This window comes from Dinoponera quadriceps, unplaced genomic scaffold (genome assembly GCF_001313825.1).
Source record: "Dinoponera quadriceps isolate SergipeBrazil2010 unplaced genomic scaffold, ASM131382v1 scaffold405, whole genome shotgun sequence".
In the NCBI taxonomy this organism is placed as follows: Eukaryota; Metazoa; Arthropoda; class Insecta; order Hymenoptera; family Formicidae; genus Dinoponera; species Dinoponera quadriceps.
Window position 1 is genome coordinate 324,826 of NW_014554754.1, and position 16,261 is coordinate 341,086.

General features: G+C 49.1%; 1 protein-coding gene across 2 annotated transcripts; it reads left to right on the plus strand.

Moving 5' to 3' along the window:
• The first annotated feature begins 324 nt into the window (after window positions 1-324).
• On the plus strand, window positions 325-3,193 carry LOC106741323 (protein drumstick). 2 transcript variants are annotated; one of them, XM_014613160.1, is made up of 2 exons: window positions 325-554; window positions 3,093-3,193. In XM_014613160.1, exons 1-2 carry the CDS (start codon window positions 325-327, stop codon window positions 3,166-3,168), a joined length of 306 nt encoding a protein of 101 aa, XP_014468646.1. In that variant the 3' UTR covers window positions 3,169-3,193. The 2 variants fall into 2 exon arrangements, with proteins under 2 accessions (XP_014468646.1, XP_014468648.1); XM_014613162.1 differs by lacking the exon at window positions 3,093-3,193 and adding an exon at window positions 2,539-2,611.
• The last annotated feature ends 13,068 nt before the right edge of the window (window positions 3,194-16,261 follow it).

Consider the following 16,261-nt stretch of genomic DNA (forward strand, 5'->3'; position numbering starts at 1 on the left):
CGCGGGAGGAGAAGAGCGAGTCGAGGAACGACAGATAAAGAGAGAGAGAGAGAGAAAGAGAGAGAGCGTACGAAAGTCAGCGGACGCGACAGAGATAGAGAGAGAGTGCACGACAGAGAGCACGAAAGAGAGAGAGAGAGAGAGAGATAAAGAAAGAGAGAGAGAAAGAGCGAGAGTGACGAGTGTACCGAGAAAGGAGACAGAGGGAGACAGACGAAGTGGTGGGAGTGACTCCGGGCGTTAGCGAGAGAGCGAGAGAGGCGGGTAGAGGGAAAGGAGAGACAGAGACTCGACCAAGAGAAGGAGCGGTGGGAATTTATAAGGATGTTCGCGATAATGCCGATGGAGACAGAGGGGCACGGCAGGGAGTTCGGCCGGCGGCAGAAGATGCGCGCCAAGTGCACGGTAGAGTTCGTCTGCAAGTACTGCCAGCGGCGCTTCACGAAGCCCTACAACCTCATGATCCACGAGCGCAGCCATAAGGACGACGTGACCTTCACCTGCGAGGTCTGCGGAAAGTCCTTCAAGCGGCAGGACAACCTCAAGCAGCACAGGTAACGTCCAACCCGTCGCGCGTTTCTTCGTTCTCCCTTTGTTTTATCGCGATGTCGCGCGTTTGTTCTTTTTTTTTTTCCTCTTTTTTTCTCTCGCGTACATATTTTTTTTCCTCCTCGAGAAACTTTTTCTTCGGTACCGCGCTCGCAAGAGACACGTACGCGAACTGACGCGTGATCAATCGCCGCGACCTCCGAGTGCTCTTTAGGAGGTCCTCTCGCGAGGGAGCCGCGTTCTCGAGCATGGCGTCGCGCGGACGACGGAGAGAGGAGCTCGCGCGACTCTCTCGCCCCCGAGACGTTGTAAATATCCGTTCGTCGTTCCCTGCGCGGAATATCGCGGCGAGCGATCGCGCGAATCAGACCGTCAGTGCGTGACTCTCGCATGTCGAGCGACGTAGAAACGCCCCGGGGAGAGACGTTTTCGCGGTGGTTCCTCGGCGCGTGCGAGACACCTCCTCACGACGGTGAACGACGTTCCCGGACGAGTCGATAATCGAGCTGAAATCAACTGTCGTCGGTCGTTGCGTCACTATCGCGGCGATTTTCCTGTTGCAGTTATTACAACGCGACGAGAGAATCGTGTATCGCGCCTGTATCGATCCGCAATCGTTACTCCGCGCAGCGACTCGTAATCGGGATCAAACGGGAAACTGAATGGTGCTTTTACGCGTCGTTCCACGTTCAACAACGCGACGGGGAGATGCGATTCGTAACGTCGGACGCTAACTTTGTAAGCGACGGAGAGCGAGATGGACGCTTCGGAAACCGGTCGGGTCACCGGTCCGACCTTTGGCAAAGTCGAAGAAAAAAGAAACGATCGGAGCCGAAGGCAGTACTTCATTTTGCGACGCGCCTCTCGCGGATTGACACTGCTCGCGACGGACGCGGCGACGGTCCTTCGGTTCGGGCGGACGATCGACTCTGCGAAATGATAAAAGACACTGTGCGCGGAATCGACATCACGCGGAAACGTCTCTCCTCTCAGTGTAACCGTTAATCGACGACGCTCGCGCAAAGCGTTCCATGCGTAGGAGAGTGCTCCGCCGTTTCTAAAGCCGGTAGAACCGGCGGTGTGTCAACGGGCAAAGCGGAACACCATCTCGCGGGCCTGGTGAAAATCCGTCGGAGGTGCACGCGATCGAGAGATCGCGCATGAATAATCGTTGCGTGTGTGAAACTGATTAAAGTGCACGAGAAAGTGACGACGACGATGATGTCATCGTGTTGCAGTAGAGAAGGATTGCGTCACTGCCGTCGTGTGTCAAAATCGATCGGTGATTGATAATGTGTCTTAAGAAAAGGCGGTCGTTAAATATTTAATCAGCCTGTCTCATTACCTTTCTCTTTTTTTTCCGAATTAATGAATTTTCACGCGTATCTCCGCTCCGCGTCATTGAAATTTCCACAAGACGACTTGCCGCGAGGAGTGGATCGGGCAGTGCTGAGAATGTGCTCAATAATGATATCGCAATTTGTCAGAGCTATATATCGCGAGACCGGTATCGGCAACTTTGAATTCCGGGCGAGAATGTAGATCAGCGAGTCGAGCGGGGAATTAAGACACGCGAACTATCGCTAAAGCGGTCACGGCGTGCTGGCCTCGAGAAGGTCAAAACCATCGGTTCGGCCGAAGGAGGCCGCTACCGCGTTGACCTTTCGCATCAATAGCCTTGTAATGTTGCAACGTGTCACCTTCACCCGCCTCTCGGCGGCGGGATAGAATCGGGGAGAGAGAAGAGATCCGCGAAGATCCGCGAACTTTGCACTCCTTCTCTCGCCTACGGGCGCGAGTCGGCGAGAGAGCCCCGTGGGCCCGATCGACCTGACCCATAAATCAGTCTGAAATAATGCTGCCCCCGCATGGAACGTGTGCGCGAGCGCGTTTGAACGAGCGAGCGATAAAATAAATCTTCAATACTGGTGGATACTAATGGATACCTTGTATGTAACGGCGGTGGTCTTGTTTTCTGTTCTGTTGTAGATGTGGGTGGCGGTGAGCGGGAGCTCTGAATCTCCTGCACCCTGACACACACACACAAAATGCACACATCAACAACAGCTACAACAACTACTACAACAGCAACAACAAAATTACAACGACAATCACAACAACAATTATTACGCCTACTACTATTACCACTACTACAAAGTATAACTCATTTCGATCACCCGCACTTTTCCCGGTCGTGACGACCAACAACTATGTACCGCCACCACAAGATACCCCGGCATGCGTATATTTCTTCTTCGTCTTCTACTTGCACTCTACTACCACTTCTTCACACTCTTCTCTGTCTACCACTTCCGCTACTTCGTCTTCTCATTGTGTCTTACCGCCCTCACTACGACTACTTCGTCGTCGGCTATTTCTGGTACTAACACACGGCGCGCACGGGTCCCACGCTCTAACGAGGCGGCGGGTATGATTGATAGATAGGAGGAGAGAGAATTTTTTTGGAGAGGAGGGGAGGAAGCGAGGGCTTTCCCTGGAAGTGTACTTTCCTCATCTTCCGATTTCGACCATCTCTGTTCCAGGAGCATACACTCTGTTCCCTACAAGGGCTCCAACGGCTACTCAAATGGCTATTCGAATGGCTACTCTAGGTATTAGAAGCCATCCGGCCAACTATCCTAAACTCCCGTAGGCACGCGTTTCTCTTTCTCTATCGAGTATACTAACCCGTATTGCACCGACCACAGTTCTCCTCGACATCCCTCCTCCGTCTCGACGACGGCTCGAATTCGCGCGGTGGAAGTCCTGCCTGTGTCAGTCGCGAAGCTCCATCGAGCGGTCATTATTATTATTATTATTATTATTATTATCATTATTATTTCCAATTTTTTCGGCCACCACCTCGCCTACCACCTCACACTCGATTCGTCCGTCCCGCTTCTTTGGTATTTTTTTTTCGCTTCTGTCGTCCTCCCGCATCCATCCCGAGCCTACACCCAGCCACATCAGAGGAGATCCACCACCACGAAGCGCCGAGCTGCAGAGAGAGCTGGAAACGATGACAGCTATCTCCGGGATACGGCGGCGGGAGTTCGCGGATTTCGCGCGATCCGCCTGGATTTTCGCGGACGAGCGCGCGACGCAACCCGTCCGTCATTCTCGTATCGTTTCCACGAAACACCCTCAGACGACGCTACGACCGATCGAGTCTCGTCCTTTGCGCACGTGGAGTTCGCCCATGCCAGCGGAATCGGCCGACTTCCCGAGAAGGAGACTCGAAAGGGACAGAGAAGAGGAGGAACGGAGCGTGCGTGCGCGCGGCGGAGGTCCACTTTCCTCCGCGTTTTCATTACGGAAGCTATCTCGCGCGCTCGGCGTTGTTCCTCGCAGGCTCCTCGGGCTAACGTCCTAAATTGGACTACGTAATAACCTACTAGCTTCCACGGGGAACGCCGGCCGGTGGATGCGCTGTTCTCCGCGTGCTACCGGTGGACCACGCCCAGGCCCGGAGCGACGTCTTCCTGACCTACCACCTGGCAATCAGCCGCGCGCGGCTACCCGGCTTCCCCTTCAGAAAATCCATATAATTTCGCGGTGGTGCCGCGCGCTTTCGGGGATCACGTCGCCGGCGAGTCCCCTCGCGACAGGGAGAGAATGAGAGAGGGAGGGAGGGAGAGACTGTCGCGAAGACACAACCGGACAACCTTGAGCCACGTGGTACAAGGTGGGCCCGCGGTGGTATCGCTGACGCAAATACCAGTCAGCTGAGATCGGTTTCCAGTGGGTGAACCCTCGGCGAAGTGTCTCTTCGATTCCGGCCGAGACGCGACCCGGTGATGTGGAATAAAGATCGACCGTTATTCCCCGAGCGTCGGTCGTGTGTCTCTCCCTCCCTTCCTCTCCTTCTCTCTCTCTCTCTCTTTCTTTATCTCTATCTCTTTCTCTCGTTGTTCTCTCCCTCTGGATCCGTTTTTTCATTCTCTTTAATGTTATTCCGCCATATCCTTTCGTTTGTGGCGGAGAGAACGCGCGAACGGCGGGCGAGTGCTAACGTATCGCGTCGGGAAAATAAACGAAAAGAGAGAGAAAAGAACGCGGAGGATGAAAATCGCGCGGTGGAGCAATCGGCGCTACGCGGCGAACCGATCGAATGTATTCGCACGTCGAAATCGCTCGGCGATAGCGTGACGCGCGTTGCAAGCGTGAAGTAATAGAGTGTGGGTGGTAGTAGCGTGGTGCCGATTCTCTCTTGCTTTTCGAGCGAGACGCTAAACCGCGAATACCGAAGTGGGAAAGCGCGTGGCGGCGCAATCGTAGCGCTCGAATGCGTCGAGTTCATATAAACGGCGGGGAGAGAGAGAGAGAGATACCTTCGGTTCTTGCGCAGAGGAGAAGATAGAAATATGAGATACTCGTAAAACGTGTTCTCGAGGCATAAAATTAAGCGTTTGTGTAACTTTGCGGATTACGTCGATCGCGTTAACGTCTTGCGTCTCGCCGATACGGACTGCAACAGCATCGCGATCGCGCGAATTTGTATATGCTTTCGCACTTGGAATCTTTTTTTTTTTACAATTTCTCTGCTTCATGCGTCATATTTCTGAGTTCTCCCTCTCTAATGTCTCTACGTCACACATACACACATACACACACATGTGGTGCCTGCATGTCGGATACAACGCGCGAAGAGTATACAGTCGGTCCCCCTTATGTGTTCCAGAGAATAATTAACGCCTCACTTCCGTTCAAATAATTCTTCGACTCGGAAACTCGATCCAGCTGCATCACGATATGTTTGTGAAGCAAATGTATTTCCTCGTGTAGTAAATTTGATATATTTTTGCGGCCGAACTGTGTGTATATTTAAGGCGCGAGAGAAAGCGTCCCGAGCAACGTAACGTTGATGAGGGTTCAGAAATTCGCGTGACTGGTCCTAATATATCTTTTGCGACGACGTTAAATGTGCATCACCGCGAGACGCGGGAGAAAACTGCCGAGCGCAATTTTGAAACGATGTTAACGCGATTCGCAACATACGTTCTTGCTACGGCGTCTCGAGGGTATCGAGAGTTGCCTTTTAGCTAACCCGCGCGAGAAAGAAAAAAGGAGGAGAGAAAAGTTGGCACTAAAAAGATCCACGATGGCTTCGGGAGCGAGCAGGACGACGACTTCACCCTTCCCTTTCTAAACCACGTTTTGATTCCCCTTCGAGTGGAACGAGACCGCGGTCGTAACTTTGTAAATAGCTTAATACGCGCTGAGTCTCTAATATTATTATTATTAATTATTATTATTATATTAATTATTATTTTACGAACGTTGTATCGAAATAGCGCTTAGAGTCAACCCGTATCGTAGCCGCCGATAGGCCTCACGAGTGTAGAGCTGCATTTCCGTTGTACGGTATCATAGGAGCGATATAATAATGTTATTTTATTATTATTAAAATTATTATGTATGTTATTATAATATTATTAATTACTACGATGTGTATCTCCCGATATCTACCATGCATGTACCGCTAGCTTTACACAACCGAGGCGCACGGTCGCGAGCCCGGTGAGGTGGTCTACGTCTTCTTTGTCTCTCTAAGAGAGATGAGACTATGCGAGCGCTGCGCGTTGAAACCTCATATGTGCTTTCCGCAAATCGCATTGTGTACCAGTGGGAAACAAATATTCCACTTCTAGAAATCCATAAATAAATTCGCCAACTTGTAAAACGCTAATTCGCCCTTCCTGTTCTTACCATCGACATCCTCACGAAGTCTCGATCATCCGCGCGACAGGGATCTGCGAATCCCACCTTCTCTTCAAGTTTTCGCCTGCGATAAGGCTTCCGATACGGACAAAAATTGTCGGATCGTCCGTTTTTTCACTTCATTTTTCGCGTTGCGTATCTCTCTTGTTTGAGGGCGCGCACGGCTGAGACGAGGAGGTCGTAAATGTGGAGCAATTATTCCACAATTTGCGGAGCTGACTGCGCGATTAATCCGCATCTCGTTTGAGCCGAGCTACGAGAGAGATGACTCAATCGTAGAAATTATCGAGATAATTCATTCCTGAGGATCGCTCGGAAACGGTCGTCACGCAAATCACAGCGAGTTAAGCGGCGGGCAGTAAGGCGAAGGAGAAGAAGACGGAGAAGAGTAGCAGTACTGATCAAGACAGATCTCCCGCAGGCGTGAAATAGCGGACCGTATGAAACCATCCTTCTTGTCACAATAAGTCAACCGGCGATTAACGGTACATCTTGATCCGATTCATTTGTAAGAAGAATATAAGGAGAAATGAGTACGATAAGAATTTGGCGAAACTTGCACCGCCTAACACTGAAATATTATCAAACTGCTCTCGCAGGAAGAGATTCGCCGCCATTCGAGAGCTGAAATATCGCGACTAAAGTTGAGATATTTTTTATATATATTGCTTGATATGTATTAGCGCACTACTTTTATTTCTATTTTTAATATATTCTATAAAATAAGATTTTGATGAAAAACTACTAAGATATTAAAGATTAATATGCAGACATTATATACGAATCTCGGAATTGCTGACTATTTTGTTTTGAAAATACAGCGGTATGAAATTTATAATTTATACACAGAGAGAAATATTGTAATATGTTAGTAAAGGAAATTTTACGCTGGACAGCAAAACTCCTTGTTAAGAATACTGATTGCTATTTGCTGAATTACTTTGCTAAATTTACAATTTATTCTGCTGTGAGAACAAATTAGTAAATGTAGGAAAACACTATTTTGTTCTAATAGCAAATTAACGTATCCTAAGGACAAATTCAATCAACAGAATATTTTCTTTCCTAGCAACAAAACTGTTTCTCCTTTAATTACGAATAATCCATTGATTTGGTTATATCAACTGAATTTTATCGTTGCTCTCGCAACGAAATGCAGTAGCAACGATGTGGTCTCGCTACATCAGCAAGATGATTTTTCTCCGTGTAGCAATATTCGAAATATATAAATACAACATTAATAAGAGAAATAAAAAACAATATTTTCTTATTTGTAACATTGTTTATATATTCACCCCAATTCCGTTTCAAGTCAACATTTATTATTTAGGTAGTGAAATAAATGCACAAGAACGTACTTTTGCTTGGTAAATACTAAATTTGTACAAGTGACTCCCTGAATGCGCCACTGAAAACACGATACTGAACCCTACAACCGCCTTAAAAGTCTCCTTATGCGCTTGATGACGCGACGTTTAAATCGTTTCCTTGTTTCAAATATCGACGACGGAATCGGTGTATCTTGTATCGCGTCTGTCACTTTCAATTTTGCCAGATTGGACGCGTCGTTGCTTCGACTTGGCCGGCGCGAAACACGACGCGACGCGTCGTTTCGCGCGTTTCGTCCTCCGCGAATTGTTCCCGCGATTCTCGAATTTTCCTTCGCCGTCGTGCACTCTCGCATTGAGCAACAAACTTAAAGACACCGAAGCTGTATTCCACGGGCGAATAAGATTGCACGCGGTGCATCCTGTTCACTTCATGCCGCGGCTGGAAGCTGCTCTCACCTCCTGGGGCAAAAGTCGTGAGCTGAATGTCACGGTGATTGAATACGACCCAGTGATGTGCTTCCCCAAGACGTACAGGCCGCGCCGTTGCTTTTCCGCGGGACCCTCTCGGTGTTCCGTAATTCGCGCGCGCGATTGCTCCAATCGCGCCAATTTCGCGGCGAATTTTATCTTATGATTCGCACGGAGAGTCGAACGTTTCTCGCCCGTAAACAGTTTCAACGAGACGGACGAATAAAAAAAGTCCCGCACAGACTCGAGTTACTCAAAGAACGAAAGACGAGTATTCCGCCCGTGTGGGATTCTATCACGTTCGCCGAGTAAAAAAAAGAGTATTTAATTAAAATTAACGTTACTCGTGAGCAATTAAGCCTGACGTAACATTAAGAAGCGTCAGGCATCTCCACCTCTCCGTATTCACCTCCGCGTTCGCCTGTACGTGCATCCACAGTTGCAAAGCCAAATATATGTGTACGTTCGATAAAATTTCTACGCCGCGCATTGACGGCCTCTCGTGTTCCCAATAACATTCCCAGAAATTCATTTGCACGCGCCTTCGATCGCCGTTTACCGCGCAGTCCGCAGGTATGCGACTGATAAAGCCGCCTCGCCGTCACGGACGCGTTTCCACACGCTTGGTTATGGGCGTGTGCGGAGTGTTAGGCTAGCGGGCAGAAGCTTCCCATGGAACTCTCACCTCCGCGGGCGGAAAGTGAACTTCGCCGCGCGCGGCCGACGACGTTCAGCAGTCGTGCAGTCGCGACCGCCGTCGTCGTGGCCGCGATCCTTTTTCGGGTGAAAGGTTGGCGAAAAACGCCCGGCGACGCGCGCCGGCTACCGCAGTAGCTCCAATGCCACGGCTCGCTTTCACTGCGGAAGAGACGACATTTTTGCCGGAACGGCAATTTCGACGACGAGAGAAATCACCGATTACGCTTATTGGCCGCTTATCGCGACGCGCCGAGCGCTTTCTTGCGAAGGAGAGAGAGAGATACGACTAATTATGACTCTACTTACTTACGAGATATACTCCTGCTCTTCTCTCGACGCTCTTTACGCGCGTCTTTCGCGAGTTTCAGAGAAATATTACTTCGAGCAGCGTCGTGACAAGGGTCAGGGTCGCGAAAGAAAGATGAAGAGAGGAATGTGCGACGGCGTCGCACGTACTCGTTACTGCGCGTATGATTACGCGTTACCGCGTAACGATAATTATACAGGAAAAGACTATGTCAGTCGCGCGTACGTATGTAGATGCCACTTCTCAAGGACTCGCACGTTGGAATCACGATCCCGTCCGCGAGCTTTTCGCGAGAGAATCGATCGCGGCGGATCGGTGATACGAGCTCGCGTATGTACTACGTGCACGCGTAGCGAATCGATGAGAGCTGTGAGACGCGAGGCCACGCGACGACGAATATAGACATGTGCGCGTAATTACGTTTACGCCGTGAAATGTTATCAGCCGCGATTGCACGGTTGCGAATTGAGAAAAACCCCGGCGATATGTGAGAAGATAATCGCGCGGACGGTTGTTACGTGTGAAAGCGAGTGCAATGGCGGATAAGTAGCAAAAGGTGAGTGCCTAAAGGTTAAGAAGGTTACTATCGCTAAATCATCATCTTAAAGTGGATAAAAGCGCGGTAGGACGAGATTAAAATTGCGGAGTCGCGCGCAACGGGATAAGTAAGAGGAATAAGGGACAAGCGGAAAAGTAGCGGCGGGATATCCCGCGATTCTTTCGGAAAGTACGTACACGGTGTGTGTGTGTACAATAAAGTGTTCGATTTGGAATAACGCAGCGCAGCTGCGACGACGATGAAAGAAAGCCCGGCTCGGACGTGGTGAAAAAGGAGAGAAAAAGACGGGAGATGGGGTAGGCGAGGCGTAAACGCGCGCGGGGATATCGTTGCGGATAGTAAGTAGAGGATAGTACCAGAAGGCGAAGTACGTAAAGGTTACTACCGCATCATCGCCACGTCAAACTACCAGCTAGATTAGTCCCCCTTGGGCGAGCACGAGGTGTGTTTTGCTCGACTAGGAGACTCCGTCTCTGTCAGACTCGCTCTCGTACACGCTTCGCGACGTGGTAACCGTCTACATTGCTAGGTGGTAGGTTGGTAGGTAGGTAGGTCGGTTGGTCGCTCACAGTGGGTATATTAAACGATCCAGTCCCCCCGTGCCCTCTTCCCTCCCGTGCTTGATCGCTCGCGCGCTCTCTCCCCCTCCTCTCCTGTCTCTCCTCCTCTCTTTCTCTCCCTCGTTTCGCTCAGCGCGGCTTCTAAGATCTGTGGGAGCGCCTTTCACCTAATTGTTGGCACAATATGTGAAGACGAAGCCACCACGGTTCCCATCGACTTCTGGAGATGATACTCCGACTCGTGGCGCCTAGACACAGTCGCTATCCGGACTCGAGAGGTCGATCGCCTGCGACCGGAGGGGATTAGACGAACCTTATACAAGTGGTGGGTAGGATGATAGCGCGTAAGAGGTCACCTCGAAGAGCAAGACTCATGGTTCAGCGATATACGTACAGTCTTGTGATCTCTCGGTTTCTCGTTCGCTTCGCGAGAAACGTTGATACGCGCACGTACGTTTATTACGCCCGACGACAAATGTAATCCGGCCTCTCTTCCGGTATTCTCCCGTATTAAATTAACGCGGTGTCTTCGAGGGCACGCTCGGCGGGACGGGGATATTTATCGACAGACGGAAAATTGCCCGCAAGAATTCAATCGTCGAGCTAGATCGGTCGAATGATAAGAAAAGCTGTCGGCTTTCCGCGATCGTTGCGAAACGATCGTGTAATACGAACGATGCCGATTTGGCAAAACATCGGAGATTCGCGAAAGATTAAAGCACGGCGATGGTATCGCCGCGAACTCCGACGACCCGAGAGAAAGAGATGAAACCGGCGGGGAGCATTTATTCCGCTGCAAAAATGGCAATGTTCTCACGCGACATCCACGGCCGCGCGGCGGTGACCGACCCGAGCGATCTCGAGCGCGAAAACGATACTCCTCCACGATCCTTCCTGCCCACGAGGAAGAGTCGCGGGACGACGACGACGAGAGCCGTTCTCGCGCTGGCGTCGTCCGCCATGAAGACGACGACGGGTCTTCCGTTGTCCCCCTTCGGCGATTCGCCACGATCTATAAATTACGAGACAAGAGCCACCTCCGCCGACGCGAGTGAGGTCCCGTTGTGACTCACCGGTAAGCGGCGCTCGCTCGCGCGCGGCGCCGCGCCAGGACGAGCGTGTAACGGAGAAAAAGATGTGCGCCGCCGCCGTTGTTGCTGCCGCGCGCAACAATAACGATTATTTACGTCGCCGGCGCATCGACGTTGACGTTTAACGTTTCTCCCCCACCGCGAAGGCGAAACGGGCCGGATCGGGAAGCTACGCGGAGAAATGATGGTCCCTCCTGGCGTAATTAATTCCAGGTGACGCGAGAGAGAGAGGTGAACCTGCTCCGCGACCGCCCCCGTCCACGCGAGGTATCGAGACGAGGAGTCCTCGAGAGATCGATTGTCGCGATGAAAATCGCCGGGGGAAGGGGAGAGATCGTTAAGCCGGAGCCGTCCGTTCGGCCGGTCTGACAGTCTCGAAATTTCTGGTAGGTGAAAGAGCAACACTTTACGATCCATCTGCGACTTCGGAAAGTTATTGTTCGAGATACGCGCGCGAGAGTTCAACTTTGTGAATCTCTCTCTCTCTCTCTCTCATCTCCGTGGCCTTTCTCCTCCCGGACCGCCCACGCGGGCATTCATACGTTCAAAACATACGCGCGGCAGGGGCTTGCGCTACTTCCTCGCGACAGCGATTATACGACTTTCAAGATCAAGAAGTTGCCGCGCCGGTTGTGTTATCGATCGCGCCTCGATATAACGTCAGCTACCCTCTCAATACTACACTAATCGAGTCCTTTTTTCAGCTTATGCGGTAATTAGAACGTTTCACGGGACGATCGTTCGAAACGAAATTGTGTCCGACATGAAGATTCCGGAAATTGGAAAAAGAGAACAACGGAAAGATCTCCGTCGAATCTCAATAGCGAAAAGAAACAGGTGATGTCGCAGCAATGATAACGATAGAGTGATTTTTCTGAGACACGCGTAATCCTCCGAGTCGAAATTTTGGTTCAACATTGATCCTGCAAATTTCGTTAAACTTGAAGGATCAATGGAGAATATACGTAGAAGCTACTGACCTATCTTTACCGCTACAAATTGCCGCGCCGTGTTAAAGAAGCTCGAAAATGTTAAAGCTCGAAGAAGCACACGTTCAAGAATTATTCAACATTTGATTGTCTCAATATATTCTACCAGAATTTGATCTTCTATATTCTTAGTTTTAATAGAAATATATTAATTATTATCATTATTAATTAATTAAACTTAGCAGCAAATAAAGAATGTGATATGAGGAAATGTTGAATAATCAAATAAAGATTGACGGGGGAAATGGATAAAAAATATAACGCATTTTCATCTCATCCCTTTCTAATTTTTTTTCTTCTTTTTCTGCTTCCTTTCTTCTTTAAAATTTTGATGAGATTTGAAGCTCTTAAGAGAGCTGGTTAGAAACTGTAAAGGAAAAGGTCACAGTTGCGAGTCCAATAATGCTGTGTATGTTAACGAACAAAAATTAAAATTTAGAATTCGTACAATAACAAGGCCAAACAGAAAAAAAATATTGACGATGTAAAACAAGATTTTACTCGCGATCCAAGGAGCATTATCAGACATGAAAATCAGCAAATGCGAGATTTATGTTACGTTCTGAGGCCGGTATTTATAGTTATAAATCATTTGGCATCTTTGAGAACACAATGAATTACAAATTCATATTTACGGACTCTTATTCGACTGTTTGGATGAATGTTTCTAGTACGAAATAATGTAACAAGTATCGATATGTAGATTGACGAATAATTGAAGATTCATGAAGCTATAATTACTTGTCAATTGATGACGGGCTACGAATGACGGCCTAAATTTCGACTCGGGTATTTCTCTATTCTCGGTAATAAATGTTCGTCACACGTCCGTTAAACGGATGAACCTACTTTAGCAAATGATTCGACGTACCTTGAAATTTATGATGTACAGCGCTGGCCGTGTCTCCGCGTCTTGCGTCCTCCATCCCGGCTTCTCGATCCAGCATCCAGGCTGTTTCTTCGTGGCGATGGCACTAGCACTGGCACTGTCACTCGCGCAGATACGATTCGATCGGAGACACACATTAATGATATCAACTATGAATTAGACGAGTCACAACTAATTCTTGTTGCCTAAGTTAGGTCTTTAAATGTCCAAATGAAAGGTAAATATTGGTTCCCGATCAATAAAAAACCTACTGTGATGTGAGCTTCACTTTTCATCGCTGGGGTATGAAACGACCCCAGGCAACTACTTCTGAGGTTAATCAGACCAAATATTTTAATCGGCCACGGGGAAATGACGATTAATACAGCAGAACACGCGCTCCGTACCACTCGCCGACTCGACGCTTAATGGGAACACTCGGAAAAACACGCGGCGCGCAAAGACATGTCCGACCTTCTTGAAGATCCGAGATGTTTCCATTATTGTGATCTCGACGTTGAACGATAAGCGATGCCGGCTGGCGATTGATGGGAGAGGGTAAGTTTACATTTTTTGCCCCCATTAGGTCTGTTCTTTTTCGCTGCACCGCTGAACTAGTGCAATAAGTTGAAGTGAGACAACATATACTTGTTTCGCTTCAACTTATTGCACTAGTTCAGCGATGCAGCGAAAACGAACAGACCTATTGTCTCGGTGCTTTTGCGCGTCGCGTACCTCCTCGTGGCCGGGTAATGACGTCATGAGTTGACGAGCCCCGTTACTACCTCCGTCGAATGATAAAAATGTTTAGCTCGCGCTCTTGAAATGTTCAATCCGATTCTCGTCGGCATCACTATAATTAATACGCGCTTCTACGACTGACTCGTATCTGCATGAATGTCTGTGCCACGAGCTAGTATTCGGAGCGCCATAATGAAGCGGTCAGAAGCAAAATGCTGAATCGGGAAGTCCGAACAAAAGGAGCATGACGTTGAACTTTTTCACTTACTTTTTTATGTAGAATCTATCCTGCGAGTTTGTCGGTGGAATTCAGATACACGCTGTACATTTGACCCTTACATTGTGAAACACACCTTTAGGCGTTTGACGAACTCTCTAAAATTTCTTGGAGCGGAAATCTCATTCAAAATAAGTGCAAACTTACAATATTTTTTTATTTATCGCCAATATTTTCTCTCTGTTACGAAGCAATAAAATATTACCATGAAAATATTGCCACGCGAAATAGCGAGAATTAATATTTCACTCAAGCTTAGAGTGAATTCTGACTCCATACAAATGAATGTTTCAACTGATTAAGATGAGTTTGTTCCCGTAGCGGTAAAATACGTCAGATTCACTCTTCGATTTCGAGTGAAAATATTCACTTGACGATTCGGGCGACTCGCTTTTATATGAGTGAAAAATGACTCGAATCCGAGCCCGATTCGGCTGTCAGTCTGTTTCCCGCGTGAAATTTCGTTGCGAGAAATTAATAGAGAAAATCTTTTCACCATGAATGAACAGCGCCTAAAGACGTTTCACGATCAACGCTTATCATATTCGAGCAGCATCTTTAGGCGTCTTTAGGCGTCTCTAAGCGTCGTTAATCCTAGTCTACAATAGGTGCTTGAAGTCCTAAGCCTTAAGAAATTGACCGATCATAATCGAATTATAGAAGAATAATCAATTGTGATTAGTCAATTTCTTAAGGCTTAAAACTTCATGATAGACCTAGCCTTAGGCGTCTTCACTCGTTAACATTGTAACGCGCGAAAGTGCTGCATCGTAGCGTTAGCTTCGCGCCGCACATAGCATCTTCTTGCTTCCGCGCGACCTACAATGTCTCCAAGGGGTGGATTATACTTTAATTTACATATATCTCGAAATTCCCCGATGTTTCTTCGACGGAATTAGTAAGATCAATGTGGAACTAGAATTTCGACTCGAACCTCTCAGGCAGAGAAAAAGAGATAGAGAAAGAGGAACGGGCCGCTGAAAGGGTCAAACGGAGCGTTCTGTAAGAAACGACATGGTCGGTGAGTCTGCAACGGATAGTGCGGACAGATTCGGCCCGCGAGACAATCCGTATGCCGCGCTATCCGCAGCCCTGATCTAGCCTCGTCATCGGGGAATGTGGGAGTGTCGGCAAAGGATCATCCGCGTCTCTCGGGCGAGAAGGAAGATAGGTGACAGTCGGTCGAAGAGGTGTCACGAAGAGGCGTGGAGGTTCATCACGCGCTTCAGAGTGTGTCGCTCTATCCTACGCCTCTTCTCCGTACGTTCGGCATAATGTCAACGTAGCATGACGATCAATTTATCGGTCACGCTCGGGGATAATCGAGCGTAGCTTTTAATTACAATTACAACTATATTACGACGCGTGTTTAATCAGCGTGGTTCATATCGCGTTGGAGGATCAGGACGGAGGGAATTGTCGAGAGAACGTCGAGAACGGGAGGAAAAATCGTCCCCGAGGGACTTTGAAGGATCTCTCATGTACCGCTCGAACATTCGTTTCAAGCGAAGACGCGATCTTTCAGCGAGCACACCACCCGCGGAAAGAAGGAAATTCTCGATGCAGGAGAGAGAGAGAGAGAGGAGCATCTCGCACGTATGACTCAGAGGTATTTGGGTTTCCAGTCGAGGGTTCCGATCGTTCCCGTTTCCAGTCGTTCCGGCACCAACTACGGTTTTGTGGCTGCTCATTGGCCCCCGCGGTGGTACCGGGCCAACCGCGTCCCATTATCCCATGCTAATTCACCGGCTACGGCTGTCATTGCCTCGAGGCGAGGACTGACAAGTAACACCTCTTGGCTCGTGTTCTTCGGGGCCGTAGGAGTGTCTCCTCTCTCGCTTTCCCTTCGGTACCCGGCGAGTCTTCTTCCTCCTCTCGTCACTCGTCATTGGTCGTCCCGCTGAGGGCTTCTCTTTCTACATTTTCTCTCCTCTCCGTTCGCCGCATCCATCCGGTGTATACCGATGGACGAGCGGACGGGCGAACAGATGGGTGTTCGGGGTATCACTTTCTCTTTCTCGGCTCTTACGTTCCCTCCAACGGGTGTAGCCCCCGCGCGGCACCCCCCCGTTCGCGCGAGCATGAGCGAGCGCTATCCACC

Coding starts and splice junctions, on each gene's coding strand:
- LOC106741323 (XM_014613160.1), top strand. CDS start 325: ATGTTCGCGATAATGCCGATGGAGACAGAGGGGCACGGCAGGGAGTTC. Junction 555..3,092: donor GACAACCTCAAGCAGCACAG/GTAACGTCCAAC, acceptor TCTCTGTTCCAG/GAGCATACACTCTGTTCCCT.